Raw genomic sequence first — 14,019 nt, 5'->3', positions numbered from 1 at the left:
CATTGGAAGCTGCGCAAGTCACTAAGGAACGAAGCTCGGGTATTGGGCTATCATCTGATACACCTAGGTAATGGTCCAACCACAACACTACCCACTAACGGAAACAGGCGTAGCGACTACAAAAATCTCCACATTCCGAGCGTTGGCAATGAGACACCGGTAATAGAAGCGGCAATACTCACGTTCATCACCACCAACTTCAGAGTACAGGCCTGATAAGGTTCATTCTTTAGCCGGTTCAACCCCATGGGGTTGCTGCACGATTAGTTGACTTCCCCGCAATCGACCAAGGGCTTAGTCGCATGCCTCCGGACTGGTTCGACCCTGCCTTTCTGATACAATGCCTAGGGCTATCAAGACCGCAGCGCCTTGGTGGCGGAAGGAAGAAGAGTAAAATACGAGAGACGAGTGCTTGACTGCGGGACGAGGCCAGGCAAATGTGCGCATTCAACCTTCTTGGCTTCTTTCCGAGGGTTTGTTCTGGCTACCGAAATGTGCGTGGTAGTACGGGACGGATGCCAATAGCCAGGATTGTATGCCTCAAGGACGCTTTGTGTGGCACGGTGTTGAGAATATATAGATACGAGTAATCCATGCATCTCCAGCGTCCTCTCCGCAGGGGCAGCTCTATCGTCTTTCTTCACGATAGCAACATCCACTTTCTACAATGGCAATTTCTTTCCGTCCACCCAAGACCACCCAGAAGGTTGTACCTATCAAACCGCCGAAAGGGCACTTCTTCTTCGCGGGTCGTGCGTTCCCAAGGGTGCCTTGGTGGAAGCGAGCCAACCTGCGCAGACTATACATATACATTGTCATCCTCATCCTAACGAACACCGCTAATGGCTTCGATGGATCAATGATGAACGGCCTTCAGTCGTTGACTTACTGGCAGGACTACTTTGGAGAACCCCGTGGTGCCATGCTCGGTTTCTTCAACTCATCCATGTCCCTCGGCTCACTCATCGGTCTCTTCTTCACTCCTTATCTCATTGACTGGAAGGGCAGAAAGATCGGTGTGGCGATTGGATGTGTCATCATGTTGTTGGCTGTCGCACTACAAACTGGAGCGCAGAACATTGGCATGTTCATTGCTGCTAGGCTAGTCTTGGGTTTCGGAGACACTATCGTCCTTGGATCGGCGCCGTTGTTGATCGCTGAGATTGCTCATCCACAAGATCGTGCTGTACTGGTGACTCTTTCTGGTGCCTCCTATCACTCCGGCGCATTCATCGCATCCTGGGTCACATATGGAACACTCCAGATGAAGGTATGTTGGCACTTACTCCTTCCACATTCCGCCGTCTTCTCCAAGTAAACATGTTATCCTAATCTTTCGTAGAGCGACTGGTCTTGGCGACTTCCCTCCCTCCTACAATCAATCTGCTCCCTTGTAATCCTCGGATTCATCTTCTTCATGCCCGAATCTCCGCGTTGGCTATGCAACAAAGACCGCCATGAAGAAGCCCTCGCCGTTTTCTCCCGCTGGCATGGCGAAGGAAATGAAAACGATGAGTTTGTCCAGCTTGAATATGCCGAAGTACACGCCGCTATTGCGCTCGACAAAGAGCAAGACCGAACCAACTGGTCAGACTTCCTGAAGACCAAAGGCAACCGTAAGAGGATCATCATCATAACTGCGATTGGTTTCTTCAGCCAATGGAGTGGTAACGGACTTATCTCTTACTACCTCAAGTACGTTATGGACAACGTTGGCTTGACCGATCCGCAGACGCAACTTGGCATCAACGGTGGTATGAAGACGTTGGCCTTGTGCGAGAACTTCCTTTTCGCCTTCTTAGTTGACAAGCTTGGTCGACGTCCGATTTATCTGTAAGTGTCCCTGTACAAACTGCACGTGAGACACACACTGACTTCATACACCTACATTTAGCATTTCCACCATCGGGACTTTTGTCATGTTCAACATCTTCACCATCATTTCCGCCAGATATGACATCGCGCCACGGGCCCCTCTTGGAAAAGGATTTATCGTTAGCATTGTAAGTTTGCGTGCCATTCTTCTAAAACACAAGTGGCTATACTGACTTTGACATCCAGTTCTTCTACGGCATCTTTTACGATATCAAGTCTGGTATCATGGCCGGCTATACCACTGAAATCTTGCCGTATGGTCTGCGTGCCAAGGGGTTCACGTGGCTCAACTTCTGCGTCACAGCAGCTCTCTTCTTCAACCAGTTCGTCAATGGTATTGCGCTGGATGCACTCGCATGGAAGTACTACATTTGCTACTGCGTCTTCCTTGCTTTCGAAATCGGCGTCATTTACTTCTGCATTGTGGAAACAAGGTACACGCCCATGGAGGAGATCGCCAAGTTCTTCGACGGTGAGGATGCTGTCGATGTTGGCGAAGCCGCCTTGATGGACGTCAAGGAGAAGGGGGTTTCTGGCGGAGAGAAGGATGTATCGGTGTCGCATATTGAGGTCACGAAGTAGGAAGAACGCAACAATTGGTGTTTGGTATATGACGTCAAATAGTCCATATGTATATATATGAACATGACTTATCATTCCGCTGGAAAGTAACTGCATTGAACCGTCGCTTCCAATGCCTGACTAGTTCCACCAATTGCGATGATCCGGATACTGCCGTTCACAGAGACAGCTTGCATGATGGTCGCATCTGCAAAAGCAAACGTACGTGCACGAAGCCATTGTTGTGATGCGGAAATAGGAGTGTTCAAGTACAGCCGATTGGCCGCTGAGGGGACTTCGGCTGATGACAAGGCGGCCGGGACGCCTTGTCCAACGTGCCAACTTCGCGACATCACGACACATCCCTGGAAAGCCTTGACCGCATCATGCTCAGCAGAGGATACAGCTTCCAACGCGCAATTCAGCGTGTAAGAAGGCCAGTCGCATCCTACACAACGCCATGAGCATTTTTACCAAGCATCCAAGCCGAGAAGCTTGCTTTCCGCCACCGTCAACGGTGCCGCAAGTGCCGATCACCGTATCTCCTGCTTCTTCAAGCATCGTCATTGCGCTAGCACAGGCGCACTACTTTATCCACCTTCCCTAAACATGGTCGTTCTCGCGTCTATGATATGAATTGACAGGGTAGTTATCACCGTCGTCATAACTCGGCGTCCCTGCGTGTTGGGGTAAATATATAGGCGCGTGCTGCCTCTTGTGCAGACGTAGCTAGCGACTACGCATTGTTCCATCGGTATCATGCGCTTCTCAATTGCTGTCGCAGCGGTCCTGGGTAGCCTTCAGGCTGCTTCTGCACTAAAGCTCTCGCCGAGAAATGCCGTTGAGAGGGAAGAGCAGGTAGGTACTCGTTCTTTCTGCTCGTGGCATGAACGCTGCCATAGTGTGTTTCTCTACGTTGTGTTTCCTTGAGCTCTGCTAGCTTTGCTCGCTCTGCCACAAGGTGCACGAGAAGCGCCAAAAGTCTGACGGAACCTTCTCGGTCGACTACAGGTGTGAAGCATCAACATGAGACAACCCCTCAACCCATGAGCCGGCGGTGAGCAAATGAATCTGACAAGCGATTAGGTGCACGCTGCACAGACGCGACGCAGCCTCGCCAAACGCGAAGACACTGACCCTACGCTGCTGTACCCTGAGTACAACATCTCAGTGCCCGTCGACTTTTACCACAATGAGACACGTTACGAGCCTCACAGCAATGACTCCTTCAACTTGAGGTACTGGTTTGACGACACATATTACAAGCCTGGCGGACCGGTCTTTGTTCTTCTTGGTGGAGAGACTGACGGAGAGGGTCGCCTCACGTTCCTCCAAAAGGGAATTGTTCACCAGGTCATCAAGGCTACCAATGGTCTTGGTGTCATTCTTGAGCATCGTTACTATGGAAAATCCTTCCCAGTGCCCGATTTGACGACTAAGAACATGCGGTTCTTGTCGACTGAGCAGGCGCTTGCTGATGTTGACTACTTTGCGCGAAACGTGCAATTCGAGGGCATTGATGCGGATTTAACTGCTCCCAGTACCCCATGGGTTGTTTACGGTGGTTCATACGCTGGAGCGCAGGCTGCATTCTTGCGAGTTGTGTACCCGGAGACTTTCTGGGGCGCTATCTCCTCTTCCGGTGTGACTGTCGCAATTTACGACTACTGGCAGTACTTCGAGCCCGCCAGGCTGTACGGGCCCCCCGATTGCATGAAGAACACGCAGCTTCTAATCGATGTGGTTGATGGTATTCTTATCCGCCAGAACGACACCTCCAAGGTTCAGGCACTCAAAGATGTCTTTGGTATGGGCGATGTTACAGACAACCGTGACTTCGCTGGCCAGATTACTGGTGTATACGGTCTTCAGAGCACCAACTGGGACCCTGAGGAGAACTCGCCTTCCTGGTTCAACTACTGCCAAAACATCACAGCAGATGAGCCCACAGGCGAGAACCTTCGCCCGGCTGTTGCTGAACTCGTCTCAGCAGCTGGCTACACCAACGATACCGTCGTGCAGAACATCACACTCAACGCTATTGCTTGGCTCAACAGCACTGCGCTCGCTGGATGGCGCCGCTCGAACAGGACTCAGGATTCATACTTCACCACACTCAATGCCACTGCTCTCCAACAGTACACTTCCCTTGAAGATTACGGCGCAACGAGCTGGAGCTACCAGGTCTGCACCGAGTGGGGATACATCCAAACCGGAAACACACCGGCTGACATCATGCCCCTCATCTCCCGTACTCTCGATGTCGAGTACCTGACCTTCTTCTGCCGCGCACAGTTCGGCATCGAGCACCCTCCGGAGATTGAGCGCGTCAACAAGTACGGCAACTACAGCATTGACTATGAGCGTCTTGCCCATATCGGAGGTAACGCTGATCCATGGAGGCCTGCTACCCCGCTATGGTACCCAGAGAGCAGGAACGACACTGTGGATCGCCCGTGGCATCTGATCAGCCATGGTGTGCACCACTGGGAGGAGAACGGTATCTTTGAGAACCAGACAACCCCCGATCTGCCACCACCGCAGGTCGTGTATGCCCAGCAGTACTTGAAGAACTTTGTTGTTGACTGGCTAGAGGGTAAGTCTTTAAAGTTTCGATGAGTATATTTTGAATAGCCGCTAACGACGTATAGAATTTGAGGCCCAGAAGCAACATTCTGAGTTGCGCTAAGCTAATCATACTCTTCGTATTTAATACCAATAGGCTGCGTATGCAACACGATCGCTTCCTGAACGTATAAGGCCTAGAAAAAGGCTAGCAGATAGGTATCGTCAGGGTCCTCAATGCTTCGATTCATTGTCATCAATACAATATCACTCTTACGCCATGGTAAACTGCCACTTAAAAAATCCAAATAGTCCCGGATGCTTGTGATGCCAATGTTGATTAATAGTAATGCATAGTATACAAATAAAGCCCAAGTTCCAAAGCACTTCGGTGCGTCAATCGCTAGATACGCCGGGACGCATGCAACTTCTCGCAAGTATTCCACCAACCTATTGCACAGTGTTCTGAATCCAAGCCCGCTCCTCACTCTGCACAATCTCCCCACCCGTCACCTCGCCAACTTTGACAGTAACGTTGAATCCCGTGACAGTCGTACTCCCGCTAGCACCATACAGCGAATAAATGCCGGCGCTCAACAAGATCTCCTGACCCTTGTACGAATCGCTTGCCAATCCCTCCGGCACGGTAGCGATGATAGTAACGTTGTCTTGCCCCTGGTTGCTCTTCTCAGGACCCAGGTACGCCGAGTCGGTGAAGCTACCGAGGGAGCCTGGGTAGCCGGGAGCAATGGAGAAACCCCAGGCTACGGCTACGTCGGCGACAGTCTGGATGTAACCTTCTGAGAGGAGGGTGAGGGTGAAGGTGCTGTTGGGAGCGAGCGTTGAAGGGGCTGCGATACCGATTAAGCGTGAAGAGGCGAGGGTCGCGGATGTGAGGGCTGTTACGAGGGTGGAGAAACGCATGGTGATGGTAGAGTAGGCGGAGTCGGCTGTAGAGGAAGTTGCTATGTGGAGTTTGGTTCTGATGCGGTGGTCGTTTTGAGTTGAAGTTTGGGTGTGTATATGAGGTTTATTCGGGTATCGAATGGATTATATACCTACTCCCTTGTACTACTCATTACATTATGGCCGAGAGCGAAAGCGCACAGCCATCTCACATCACATCATACCACCCAGTGCAACCTTCTCTCCACAAAATTTGGAAGATAGTTGGCATAACAGGGATATCGGAAGATGACTCTGTGAGCCATACCTTGGTAAGCTCGTGCAGATCTCCCGGCGCAACCACGGTGACCTTTTGGGCGGCGTATAGACTGCCGATCAATTGACGACGGTCTCTATTTTGGGGTCAATACGAGCGTGGTAAGCCGAAACTTCCGAGTTGCTAATGCGGAAAAAGATGTTTTGAGAAATGGTACGTCATGCGGCTAACGGAAGCTGAGTGAAAGCATGTGGAGCTTGTACAAGTGGCAATAACGTCATTTAAGCTCATGACAGAGAGCTTACCCCCCCAAAACACGGAGGTTGCACTTTTGAGATGCATTACTCTGGGTGCTAAGACTTGCAATGACATCTTCTGTTTCTTGCTAAGATCATGTCAAATGATCAATTGCTCTAGTATCGCTATAAACCTAGGCTTACACTAAAAATAAAGAGAAACGCTGAATAACATTACCTCACAACTTGTAGTTCTTACCATACTGTTCCTTCTGGCTCGTCGCAGGCTTCCACTCAAAGTGGTGCTTGCCCTCCATTGGTTTCTTGACATTCGCGTCTTTGTCACCTTTCTTGTCGAACATGTGGCTGCCAAAGTAATCGAGCTCTGCTTCGTAGAATGAGGTGGGCAGGTCGGTACCGCTGGCAACCTTGAAGTATTCCAGGGTAGCGCTTATGGCAGGTACAACTTGATCCGTCTCTACAGCCTTGGCAACTACGCGACGAAGCGCTGGGAAGCAGTTCTTTACGTCCTTGGCAACGCGAGACGAGAAGTTGAGGTTCAAGTCTTCGGGTTTGGGGTTGGATTTGAGGACCGGCGCGAGAATCTCATCGGAGATATAGTCTGCTTGGATGATACATCCCGCACGCCAGATTTGCCAAACTTGCGAGTAGTCAATCTCCCACTTGTGCTCTTGGTCTGCTTTGGCGATGACATTCATGCCCTGGATGTAACTGGCGAGACATGATGCATATGTTGCCTTCCTCAGATCTTCAAGGAAGGCCTTCTTGTCCGTGATATTCAGCTGGCTGGGAGGGAAGCCTCCGTCGGCGGCTTTATTGGCTTGCTCGCGGTCACCACGGAAGGCGGATGCGAGACGGAATGCGTGGGAGATGTTGAGGGTGAAGGCTGGGACGTGAAGTTCGATGGCCTCGGTGTTGCTCCAGATGCCAGTACCTTCCTCACCTGTGACGTCCTGAACGACCTTGTCGAGAACTTCCGAGATAACAAGAGGATGGTGTTGGGTATCTTTCTGGCCTGGTTGGTTGGGTTTGTCGCTTGAGTCGCGTTTGTGAGATAAATCCGCGCCAATGGAGATGAGGAAAGTGCCTCTCTGTTCATGAATGAGTATGACAAACGTGTAAGATCGTGATGTGTTAACATACCAGCTCGCCTCCCGAGTTCCACTGAGAGAGTACGTCGCCAATCTCCTCATAGTCCATGCCCATCTTTCGCATGATGCCCCAGGCCTCGCAAATGGCGCTCATCATGCCGTGCTCGATGCCATTGTGCATCATCTTCACGTAATGTCCAGCTCCACCCTTCCCAATGACACCCACACAAGGCTTCTCGTTCTTGTCTTTAGCTGCGACCTTTTCTAGTAGTGGAAGGACTTCCTTGAGCGCAGAGATATCGCCACCAGGACACATGGAAGGTCCCGCTCGCGCAGCCTGGTATCCGCCACTTACACCACAGCCAATATACCGGATACCGGTACCCTTTGTCTTCTCCTGTCGGCGCTCGGTGTTCTGGAAGTGTTCGTTTCCGCAGTCTAGTATTATGTCGTCGCGGGAGAGATGTGGCTCCAGCCCCTCGAGGACCTTGTCGCCTACGCTGCCATGTGGAAGGGAGAAGACAAGTAGGCGTGGTGTGGAAAGTGACTTGCAGAGGGAATCATAGTCTGTCGTTTCATTAACCCTCGATCGTATCATCTTGGGTGCACTTGCACCTACCCTTGTACTTTTTGATCTTTCCGTTGTATCCCTGCTGCTCAGCCTTTTCGATAACTGCATCCATTGCCTGCTCGGAAGGGTCTGAAAGCGAGACATTGACACCGTCCTCAGCAAAGAGCAGGGCCATTCCACCGCCCATGCTTCCGCATCCGATCATGGCGATATTAGTGAACTTGGACATTGTGCTAATTAGTGTTCTCTTCTTCTTGTCGCGAGCGCAAAGATATCAACAGTGAGGAGGCTAGTATGATGATGTAGAGGCAGGTGAGGGAGGAGAAAGACGGGAGCGATGGATCGGCGTAATGTACGAGATTGTCGAGGAATTGGAGCATGATGAAAGACGCGGGTCAAAAGTTTGTAATGTAACAATGCAAGTGACGTCGGCGGGGTGGTAGCTGAACCTAGCTCAGTGCTATAGTAGGATGGCTGGTGGGTGGCCCTTTTATCTGCTTCTTCCCGGCTGTGCCGTGAGGGGTGGAGACGTGGGCCATGATGTATGCAGGCAGTGGGCACAGCTTGCAAGCGTCGGACTTGCGGCTAAACAAAAGGCAGGTGCGATGGAGAGTGAGGGTCGAGTTTGGGTCGCGTACCTTGGGACGACGCCACTCTTCCACTAGCGCGAACCGCTTCGACTACGGAAACATTTGGCGACGCCGCAAGCTTGACAACTCCAGTCTCTCACAACAATACCCACTTGTATACCACCCACCGACCAATTACATCCCGCAGCCATGGCCGACACAGAAACCATGGATATCGACCAGCCCGAGCAGCCCGAAGTCTCGTCGGCTGATCCCAGCGCCAGCGACGCGCGCACCGAGGCCGGCGCAACAGCCGTGCGCTCCATCGAAGGCTGGATTATCATTGTCACCAATGTACACGAGGAAGCGACCGAGGAGGATCTCCAAGACATGTTTGGCGAGTTCGGAACGATTAAGAATCTACACATGAACCTGGACAGGAGGACGGGTTATGTAAAGGTACGCGCCTGAAGTCGTTGCATAGGGCGAGTTGGGAGAGTGCAGTGGCAGAGCTGACCTTATACAGGGCTACGTCCTCATCGAGTATGCTACCTTGGAAGAAGCAAAGGCCGCCATCAAGGGCGCCAACGGCGAAGAGCTTCTCGAGCAAAAGGTCACCGTCGACTTCGCTTTCGTACGGCCCCCGCCAGCCAGCAAAGGCCGCGCGCGCGACTATGATAAGCGCCAGAGCGGGCGCGGGGCTGGGAGAGCTAGGAGCAGGAGTCCAGGCCGCGATGGTGAGGATATGGAGGATGAGTAGTCTTTGCATGGACGCGGCATTCTACGCCGCTCGTATCATTGGAACTGGACCGCAAACCATAATGCAGAACGGATGGGTATGAGTACAAAAAGCCTAGTAATACCACCCCAGAGGTCTATCACAATACTAGCTCACCGGCTTACCTCCATACGGGGTAGGTCGGGCTCTGACTTGGCTATCGTAAGTACACAACTACTGTGCTATCAGAATCTCGACTAACACATCTACAGACTCTCTTGCCTATGATTGACCAATACGTGATCACACAGTCCCCAGTGATAGTAGCAACGGCGCGTTCAGCCAGTATGCATGGTATAACGTCTTTTGGGGCAGACATATCCTTTGATCGACTGCGCTTTTGCATCGTTTTAAGCCTCCTGCTTCTACCCGTCGACTCTGGCTGGTTCTTTACACCATCTACTGGGAAACTCCTGGCGAGACCACATCCCATGGCTGATGGAGTCTAAGTAGTGCGCTTCGGATCGTGTGGCGCCTGCACCACGAGAATGGAGAGGTCAAAGGCCCGCGCAGATCAACATACCTTGTAGTACGCAAACCTTGTAGTACGCAAACCTTGACATTATTTGCCTACTCGCATTCTCCTAACCCGTTCGTCTTGTCTCTATCCCTCCTTCCCTCCTATAGTCAAAACATCATCCCCCATCAAGGACATCTTCAGGACGTTCCTGTCGGTAGGACCACATTCATCTCACGACATGTCTGCCGAAACACGTCCGCGCAGATACTGAAAGATCAATTTTGCTCCCACAGCAACAGCTCAGCATCACGATCAACATTGCGGAAGCTCCTTTCCCTTTGCATGATCCACAAATAGAACCTTGCGTCACAGTAGACTACGGCTGCACCAAAGGCTACTTCGAGACAACGCCGTATCGATGTCGTACCGCTCTTACTACCTACACCAAATCCTTATAAGGGTAATGGCGCGAGGCAATGGTATGAAGAAATATATCAATCCTTCAATGATCTGAACTGAGCCGATGCCAAATCAAACACAAGATATGTTATTCGAAAATGTTGGATCAATCGACAGCTTCTCCCTAGCTGATCAATAATATGTCTCTCACGGGTAGAAAAGTACCGTAGAACCGCATGAAAGGCAAACCCCCAAAAGTGCAGAGATATAAATGCTCTATGGTAGACTCCATTAGCCTATTTTAAGAAAAGTCGTAAAGCTTAACAGCATTATAGACCTCTAGGTTATCTATAGGTTTAATATAGTACTTTGCTACGCTTTATATAGTAAGCAAGAGGGACGAGCTTGCTAAGGAGTGTTTGGCTTCTCCCTTGTACAGGGTGGTAGGATAATACAGAGCTTTTGAAAGCTCTAGAGATATCTGATAAGCCTTAGCCCAATAAAATCTCTTCTGCATGTAGAACTCAGCCACCCACCTCATGAGACCCAGCTGAATGTTCAGTTGTGGACTCGGCATTGATCCCACCCGTTTTTCATCCCATTTTTTTTAGGATATTTATTTTCTCAATTTAAACACCTATATCGATCGGACAGATGGCCGAGCGGTCCAAGGCGCTAGCTTCAGGTGCTAGTAGCGAAAGCTGCGTGGGTTCGAATCCCACTCTGTTCACCATTTCTTTTTGCTGTTGTGGAGGTGTTCGGGGTGCTGGTGGTGGTAAAATGCTACACTTTTTGCTACTTGACATGGCTGGATGCGGTTGTGCGTGGGAGCCACGCGATAGTGGGGCAACCCTATTTAGGGTTTAAGCTTGGCGTCATTCCGACTCTTCATCACGCGTCACATCCGGGGAGACATGTATGGAGATGTGTTTATAGTCATCTTGTTGACTCTGTAGCCCCCCAACAATCCTCATGTCTCTACATCTCGCTGCAGCAAGCCTCAGGAACAGGCCCCGGTAGGAACAGTCACCCAAGCCCGCACGGGAAGGTGGACTTGGCCCAGCTGGGTGTACGCCTCATGCACTCGCGGCACACGCCTCCTCCACCATGATCTCTACAGTAACTTACGAGAAACCTTCACTGGTCTTCTTTATTGGTTTCATGTACATAACGTAGCATTCCTAACCGTAGCTTGCTCGCAGAGCGGCTTCATGAACTGCTTACGCGTCGCATAGCATTCAGCCTTCGGTCAGCGCCATCACTAGATTGACGAGCACCGCCTTCTGATCTTTGCAATGGAAGTATCGCGTGTCGCGTCGCTTTGGCGACTATACTGCTCTGTTTCGTTGCTTATGTTCGCGTTTGCGACCAGCTCAGTCACTAGTAGTACGGCATTGCCAGCTTCACAAGGTGAGGCTCAAGAGATAGTTCCTCAAGACCTCTCACTAACATGTCGTAGAAGCAGGACAACTGGTCTACGAGCCCGAGAATCAGAATGTCGTCCGCCTATCTTCTTCACCAGCCTTATCCGTATCCCATGCCGAACCCTCCCATACCTTGCTGAACGCCTCTCCAACCAGCACGGCCAGCTACTCGGTCGCCGAAACCAATATCCTCCATGATCTCCACTCTGCCCTCTCTACAATGCAGGACCACTACTTCTCTGTATGGCTCGGCAAGTACACAACAGCGATAGACTGGACAGCTGCCGTCATGTCCACTTACGTCTCGGCTACCCTATCATCGCTCTCCCACTCGCTTTCCTACACGATGCCAGGCACGTTCGATAGAAGCCGGAAACTAGACGTCGAGGCACAAATGGTGGAGAACGAAATCAACAAGTACTTTGCGCAGACCACAGCATACTATTTCGGCGAAGACGCCTTTGCAATAAGAATGCAGGCTTTCGATGATATGTTGTGGGTGGTGTTGGGCTGGCTACAAGCGACAGATTTCATCGAGAGCCATTCTGTTGGACACTATACAACAAGCAATATTGGAGGGAAGAAATGGCATGCCAGTCAATTCGTACCTGCTTTCGCACATCGTGCGCGGATTTTCTACGAGCTGGCTGAGAAGGGGTGGGACTGGAGGCTTTGTGGGGGTGGTATGACATGGAATCCGCGTCTCCTACCGTACAAGAATGCCATTACGAACCAGCTCTTCATCTCAGCGAGTATCAGCATGTACTTGCACTTTCCGGGTGACGACAACTGTTCGCCGTTTCTTTCGCAGCACGATGAATCAGATCCACATGAGAAGCAATTGTACGATGACTGCGATGATGGTCACCGCGGGCGGTACGATCCTGTTTACCTTGCAAACGCAGTCAATGCCTATGAGTGGCTGAAGAACATCGGTATGATGAACGATCAGGGCCTTTACACTGATGGGTTTCATATCGGAGGCTACCGCACAAATCATAGCAAGACGATGTGCGACGAGCGAAACGAAATGGTGTATACCTACAACCAAGGTGTAGTCTTGTCTGGACTGCGCGGGTTATGGGAGGCTTCGGGCAAGACCTCATATCTAGAAGATGGTCATGAGCTTATCAGAAACGTCATACGCGCCACGGGTTGGACGAAGTCTGGTCTTGGTTCCACCTCATTCACCGCAAACTCGCGACAGCGTCACAGCCAGGGCCAGGAGAACGCAGAGAAAGCATTGCCAACTGACTGGGCTGGCCTGGGTTTCGATGGAATCCTGACAGAACTGTGTGACCCCTCTGGGCGCTGTAGTCAAGATGGCCAAACATTCAAAGGCATCTTCTTCCACCATCTAACTTCCTTCTGCAAACCTCTTCCATCCCGACCGACCAGACCGGGGAAAACCCACGCAGCGACTCGTGAAGCAGCCATGCTGCATGCGAATAGCTGTAGAGAATACACCGCTTGGGTCGTACACAATGCCCAAGCCGCCCTCCGCACACGCGATGAAGAAGGTAGATTTGGAGCATGGTGGGGCGCTCCAGAGACATTGTTTCCACTCTCATCGCATCGCCGCAAAGAGACTGGTTTTCTTTCACATCCTGTTCTCCCTGAGAACGCAACGGACTACCGTAACCTGCATACGCACCCCGATGATGGCTTATACATGGAAGGCGAGCCCAAAGAGCCTTCCGAGTGGTTCGTCTTTGATGAAAACGTCGAGAATGAAATCACAAAGAGCAGCGGAGGTGATCTCAACGACCGTGGTCGTGGCCGCACAATCGAGACTCAGGGCAGTGGTCTCGCAGTCGTGCGAGCGATGTGGGAGTTCTTGCGCCGAGCAGAAGGAGCAGATGGTTTTTTGGTGTGAGTGAGGCTAGCGATTGAATCGTCAATCGTTGATTATCACGACGCGCAGCTGGACCTTTATGCAGTTTTGATACCTTCTGTTGACACGTCAGGACAGATGTACCGTATCTTTCTCATTTACAGGCGGCGCGATACCCTCTCGTCCAAATAGTATTGGCAAGATACATGTCAAGTGGTGCGAGACTAGCATCTTACCGCCAACAATGGGCTAGCTGCTCAGTGTCTTGGAACTGTACATGCATATACAACTGTGTTGTCAGACGGGTGGGGACGCGTGCTGTGTTTTGCTGGGGAGGGTACATGGAAGATGGGTTTGGGATTTCTAAGCGTGCGGGATAAAAAGGTACATAGGGTGAATAGAAAGATCTGGATTGCTGAAGAAGTGATGGGTTGGCATGAGATATACAAAGTGCAGAGCGACCTCAAAGAGGA

At 51.1% G+C, this 14,019-nt stretch overlaps 6 protein-coding genes across 6 annotated transcripts; 4 read left to right on the top strand and 2 right to left on the bottom strand.

Moving 5' to 3' along the window:
* Positions 1–667: 667 nt before the first annotated feature.
* ALTATR162_LOCUS6067 (uncharacterized protein) lies at positions 668–2,457 on the top strand (the record flags this gene model as incomplete). Its single annotated transcript, XM_043313688.1, has 4 exons — positions 668–1,270; positions 1,343–1,833; positions 1,895–2,003; positions 2,062–2,457. The coding sequence occupies 4 exons, from the start codon at positions 668–670 to the stop codon at positions 2,455–2,457; spliced, it is 1,599 nt and encodes a 532-aa protein (XP_043169623.1).
* Positions 2,458–3,195: 738 nt separating this feature from the next.
* ALTATR162_LOCUS6066 (uncharacterized protein) lies at positions 3,196–5,125 on the top strand (the record flags this gene model as incomplete). Its single annotated transcript, XM_043313687.1, has 3 exons — positions 3,196–3,294; positions 3,523–5,032; positions 5,088–5,125. 3 exons carry the CDS (start codon positions 3,196–3,198, stop codon positions 5,123–5,125), a joined length of 1,647 nt encoding a protein of 548 aa, XP_043169622.1.
* Positions 5,126–5,451: 326 nt separating this feature from the next.
* ALTATR162_LOCUS6065 (uncharacterized protein) lies at positions 5,452–5,925 on the bottom strand (the record flags this gene model as incomplete). Its single annotated transcript, XM_043313686.1, has 1 exon — positions 5,452–5,925. The coding sequence occupies one exon, from the start codon at positions 5,923–5,925 to the stop codon at positions 5,452–5,454; it is 474 nt and encodes a 157-aa protein (XP_043169621.1).
* A 713-nt stretch (positions 5,926–6,638) lies between these two features.
* On the bottom strand, positions 6,639–8,287 carry ALTATR162_LOCUS6064 (uncharacterized protein; the record flags this gene model as incomplete). The annotated part of the gene is made up of 3 exons (XM_043313685.1): positions 6,639–7,511; positions 7,564–8,078; positions 8,131–8,287. 3 exons carry the CDS (start codon positions 8,285–8,287, stop codon positions 6,639–6,641), a joined length of 1,545 nt encoding a protein of 514 aa, XP_043169620.1.
* A 574-nt stretch (positions 8,288–8,861) lies between these two features.
* ALTATR162_LOCUS6063 (uncharacterized protein) lies at positions 8,862–9,411 on the top strand (the record flags this gene model as incomplete). The annotated part of the gene is made up of 2 exons (XM_043313684.1): positions 8,862–9,110; positions 9,178–9,411. The coding sequence occupies 2 exons, from the start codon at positions 8,862–8,864 to the stop codon at positions 9,409–9,411; spliced, it is 483 nt and encodes a 160-aa protein (XP_043169619.1).
* Positions 9,412–11,583: 2,172 nt separating this feature from the next.
* On the top strand, positions 11,584–13,588 carry ALTATR162_LOCUS6062 (uncharacterized protein; the record flags this gene model as incomplete). The annotated part of the gene is made up of 2 exons (XM_043313683.1): positions 11,584–11,698; positions 11,748–13,588. 2 exons carry the CDS (start codon positions 11,584–11,586, stop codon positions 13,586–13,588), a joined length of 1,956 nt encoding a protein of 651 aa, XP_043169618.1.
* Positions 13,589–14,019: the final 431 nt, after the last annotated feature.

Source organism: Alternaria atra (assembly GCF_907166805.1).
Source record: "Alternaria atra isolate CS162 genome assembly, contig: 25, whole genome shotgun sequence".
Taxonomy (NCBI): domain Eukaryota; kingdom Fungi; phylum Ascomycota; class Dothideomycetes; order Pleosporales; family Pleosporaceae; genus Alternaria; species Alternaria atra.
Note: the sequence above shows the minus strand (reverse complement) of the source record. Positions and strands in the feature narration are given on the sequence as shown.